General features: G+C 48.9%; 1 protein-coding gene across 1 annotated transcript in view; it reads right to left on the reverse strand.

Moving 5' to 3' along the window:
• Positions 1–508: 508 nt before the first annotated feature.
• MKS1 (Meckel syndrome, type 1) overlaps positions 509–4,777 on the reverse strand; it is a gene marked incomplete at both ends in the record, with an annotated part of 11,891 nt that continues 7,622 nt past the window's right edge. Inside the window, 6 exons of the mRNA XM_009070054.1 lie at positions 509–591; positions 1,050–1,147; positions 1,229–1,311; positions 1,960–2,093; positions 2,614–2,721; positions 4,197–4,260. Coding sequence (XP_009068302.1) covers positions 509–591; positions 1,050–1,147; positions 1,229–1,311; positions 1,960–2,093; positions 2,614–2,721; positions 4,197–4,260 — 570 coding nt within the window. The remainder of the gene's footprint in view (positions 592–1,049; positions 1,148–1,228; positions 1,312–1,959; positions 2,094–2,613; positions 2,722–4,196; positions 4,261–4,777) is intronic.

Below are 4,777 nucleotides of genomic sequence, written 5' to 3' on the forward strand. Positions count from 1 at the left end.
CTGACCACAGCTCTTTGTGTGTGATCATCCATCCAGTTCTTTAGCCACCCAGTGCTACACCCATCAAACCCATGTCTCTCCAGTTTAGAGACAAGGATGTCATGTGTTGTTTTGTTTAAGAAAACTAAAATTTACCAAGTCATGTCAAATTTTCTCATTATTTAATATTCAATACCTGAAAAGGTGTTACAGGGTTCACAGGTCCCACATCAGTATTTCACTCTGCTCAGTAGAAATATGAACAACTGGCTGTATTGTTAGAGCCTGGGAACAAAGGGCCTTGAAAAAAGAGGCTCCTTTCACAGGTACCTGTGGAAATGCAAAGATTCTGGATCTGGAGTGTTACAGACTCCTTCCCCCATCCAGGGAAAAACAACAAAGGGCTTCAGAAGCTTCCAGGCACCAGCACTGTGAGTCCTGCTGAGGGATGAGAGCTGGTGTTGGAGGGAGGATGCTGCATGCTGCCAGGCAGCAGAGGTGGTGCTCACAGCTCCTGGGGATGGGGCACAGAGGAGGCAGAGGTGCTGATGAGGTCCTGAGGAAGGCTCTCCTGTGCTTCTTGCATCCGGCGCCGTGCCCGCTGGAAAGCCTCTACAACACAGAGGTGACAGTAGGCCACAATGCATCACACACCCTCAGGGAAGGGGAGGGATGTGTTTGTCCAGTGAATATCATCTCTTCTGGTGCAAGAGTCTCATTACCTATGACTAAGTTCCACTACCAAAGCACCTGGACTGTGCTGCTCTCTGATTTCTAGCACTCTCCTTGCTCTGTGCACAATGTAATCAGAGACAGAGTCTGTGCCTCAGTGCCAGCAGCTATGCTCAGTGCCAGGCAGGACTGAGCAGCCCAGTCCAGGCTGTGCCTTCACACAGCAGTTATCCCTCCTCAGAGCAAAACATTTTACCTCTGCTATGGACTCACAGAGCTCACAGGGAGGGTAATTACCTCTCCACTAATAGATTCTCCTGAAGTATCCTGCCCACTCTGTAAAAAGGAGGCAAAAGCGAGCCAAAGCTCACGAGGGAGAATGACACTGAAGGCCCTACCCAAAACGTTGTAGACAGAGCTCTGCTGGCTGAAGCCTCCCAGCCGGTCCGATACGTTCTGCATGTGCTGCCTCAGGGAACTGGTCTCCAGGAAGGCCCTGCACAGAAGCACAGCAGGAGGTCAGGGCTGCCAAAACCAGCACAAGAGATGGAGCTTGTACTCCCTGTGCTGCACTTACCTCGACTGCTGCAGGCAGTACAGCCGGAATGTCACACTGCCTGTGGTCTCTGTCCGAAAACCGAAGCGGCTCAGGCGCTTTCCCTGCAAAGATGGCACAGGTTAGAGTAACTCCAGTGAAAACAAGTGTCCCACCAGAGCACAAAGTTCTGTGGGCATGGTCTCTCCCTCCTCTGCAAGGTCAGAAAGAAGGGCAGACAGTTCCAGGCCATGCTGAGGACAGGCCATAAACTCTTGGCAGCCGCCAGTGCAGTGCTGGGGGAAGGTTTCAACAAGTGCATCAGGGCTCACCTTGCTCATTACACCCGCCAAGCACCTCCGCAGCTTTCTTAAGAACATGAAGTTTCTGCCTGCCACACACACAGCTTCTCGCTTTGGGAAGCTGTTCCAGGCACAGTACAGCCCAAATCCCTTACAGAAACCCAGGAGAAATCTATAGCTAGTACTAAATGCTGACCTGACAGACACTTTGCAAGCAGGTGTAAGTCTTTGGTCCATGTTCCTCCACTTCTCTAAGCTGCTCACCCCTCAGAAGGGAGAGCTCTGCCTAAGCATTTGTCCATTCCTCTGTTCAGGATCACAAGTCTCACAGATGAGACATTTCTTTAGTGAGAGGAACAGGAGCATCAATTCATCCTAGTTCAAATCTGGTTCAGGCTGTCCACAGTCACGCAAACCTGAGAGCATCATGCACCAACTCCCAGCAAGAGGCTGTCCTGCAGCTGAGCCCACCTTGAAGGTCGATGGTACCCGGATGTAGGTTAAGTCCTCCAGCTCAGGAGATCCTCCAATGAAAAACCTCCTCATCTCAGCAACTGTCCCCAGCTCCACAGGGCGCCAGGCAGGGATGGTGAGCTTGTGGACACCTGGCCCAGGAGAAGAGCACAGTTTAGCTGCTGTGACCAGGGGTCTGTTCAGAGTCACAGAGGTGGGTACCTGCTGACCTAAACCACAGCTGGCTGGAAATGGAAACACTGCACAGTATCAAAAATGTTATACAAACATCCTGCCACTAAGTCAGACCCTTCCAGTCACACAGCCAGTGCTGAAAGTAGCCCAGGCCCATGAGGAGCATCTCCTCACAACACATGGGGGTCACCTCCAGAGCCCATGTAGGGTGAGAGGGCTCCTGCCACTGTAGTACCACCCCAGAGCTTCATCACAACAGATTTGGTGATGGAACCACCAAAGGAGCAAGGACAGCAACTCATAATGTGCCTCAAAACCAGGGCAGAATGGTGCAGAATGCATCACATCCTTTTTTGCTGCCCCTAGACAGCTGTTCATCCTCTTCAGTACACTGAATCCCCAGGACCAGCTATTCCCAAGAAAACCACTCAACTCATTTTCCCAGACAATTCACACGATGTCCCAGGGATGTTTTACCTGGAGATGCTGGCAGCACCAAAGACCCATATCCTTCCACACGATACCTCTGCCAGAAATCCAGGGATAGGACCTCAAAGTAGAGAATAGGCCACTGAGGGAGACTGTCTGCAAGAAAGGGAGCAGGTCACAGCTTTGGGAAGAAGACTACCACAGAGAAAAAGATGTTAAATGTCTAGCTCCACTACTAGAAAGTCCCAGAATCACAGAATCATTTAGGTGACCTCCAAGACCATCAAGTCCAACCTTTGACCATTGTCAACCAAACCAGGCACATCCAGTCATCTCCTGAACACCTCCAGGGATGGTGACTCCACCACCTCCCTGAACAGTCCCTTCCAATGCCTGATAACCCTCTGCATGAAGAAATTCCTCCTGATGTCCAACCTGAACCTCCCCTGGCACAGCTTGAGGCTGTTTCCTCTTGTCCTGTCCCTCATTCCCTGCCAGCAGAGCCTGACCCCACCTGGCTGCACCTCCTGGCAGGGAGCTGGAGAAAGCAATGAGGTCTCCTCTAAGCCTCCTTTTCTCCAGGCTGAGCCCCCCCAGCTCCCTCAGCCACTTCTCAGCAGTCTTGTGCTAAAGCCCCTTCCCCAGCTCCGTTGTTCCCTTCTCTGGACACACTTCAGCACCTTTCCACCACAATCCTTTCTGCATTTCTTCTGCAATGACTAACAAAGATGTATGGGTGATTATTTTCCTCTGCAAAAGCTGAACCCTCAGATTTGAGGATGAAAACAGAATTACCGATGCTAAAAATCTGGGAAAATTCTTTGTTTTAAGAGCAAGTCCAAACTGGGTTCTCCATTATCTCTGAGCACACAAGATAATCTTTCATGAATGATCTGATGCCAAACAGAGCAACCTGTTTACTTCTGACCTCTTCCACCATTATTAGGGAATGATTAACTTGGATTCTTCTACAACTCTCCAAGCATTTCTTTTTTCCACAGTAAAACAAACTCACTGTGTTTCTTCTAGGCTGAAAATTCATTAGTGTTGGTTGAATACCCAAATCCAAAGTGTACAATAGATTCAAGAGGCAAGGCTGTCCCTAGCAATTGCACCCACAGAGCAACAGGGTTGGTGAGGAAGCAGCAGAACAGGCAGCAGAGAAGTCCAGCTTTAAATAGAGCTGAAGTTTCAATGTGACATGAACTACACAAGGGCTATACAGGTCACTGAGCGTGTCTACAAACATAAGACTCAGCACAGAGTTTTAGCTGTGTACAAAATGCTGCCTGGTTCTCCTGCTGCAGCATCCCAGGGCTCTGTGCAGCACACCAGGCACAGCAACACAGCCCAGCATGCCAGGTTTTGAGACAGACAAACGAAGATCCAAATAGTTTTGCCACTGGATAAAGCTGCTTATAGTCTGGAAGCAGGGGAACATCAATGATCCATACAAATGCTAATGGATTCCTGGGCAGGGCAAACATGGTATGAATCTGGGGACTATATGGTCAGAGGGTGAATGTTTGCTGAACCAGAAACATTCCCCTCTGTCCTTTCATCTCCAACAGGCCAGAGAGCATGATGGCTACACTGGGATCAAAGGATTTCAGAGTAACAAGGAAACAAACCTTCGTCTTCTTGTGTATAAAACATATCCACAGTGAAGGGGTAGCAGAAGTGTGCCACGTTATCCTGGGAAAGGAACAGGACAGAGATCAGATTCCTGGACAAGACAATCCATCACCAGCATTGCAGGGGGCATAGAGAGCAGGGAGAAAAGAACTAATGGTGTAAAACAGGTGATGATGCCCAAACAAGATCAATCACATCCCACTAACAAACATCTGACTGAAGGATGGACCTGCCTAGTGCAGGTCCTGTCCCTAGTGCCACATTGATGGAAGAGGTTGTTAAAAATAATGGGAAAGAGGAAAGAGCAACACACCTCAAATGACAACTCAGTCACCTGCATAACTACTGGACTGCCACAAGCTTTGCAGGAGCCAAGCCAAGCACAGTACCTCAAACAATAGTATTATTGAAATGTTGTAAAGTAATTATTTTTGTAAGATCCAAACTAGCTCACATAAAAGACATTAAACAGTTGACAAAATTCAATTTTTTTAAGAGAGGAGCTGAAGACAGCAATGGAACTAACTCCCCAGATGGGAGGAAGTGTTCATTTTAGGACCTCGCTGTAGAGACTGTG

This window comes from Acanthisitta chloris, unplaced genomic scaffold (genome assembly GCF_000695815.1).
Source record: "Acanthisitta chloris isolate BGI_N310 unplaced genomic scaffold, ASM69581v1 scaffold9682, whole genome shotgun sequence".
In the NCBI taxonomy this organism is placed as follows: Eukaryota; Metazoa; Chordata; class Aves; order Passeriformes; family Acanthisittidae; genus Acanthisitta; species Acanthisitta chloris.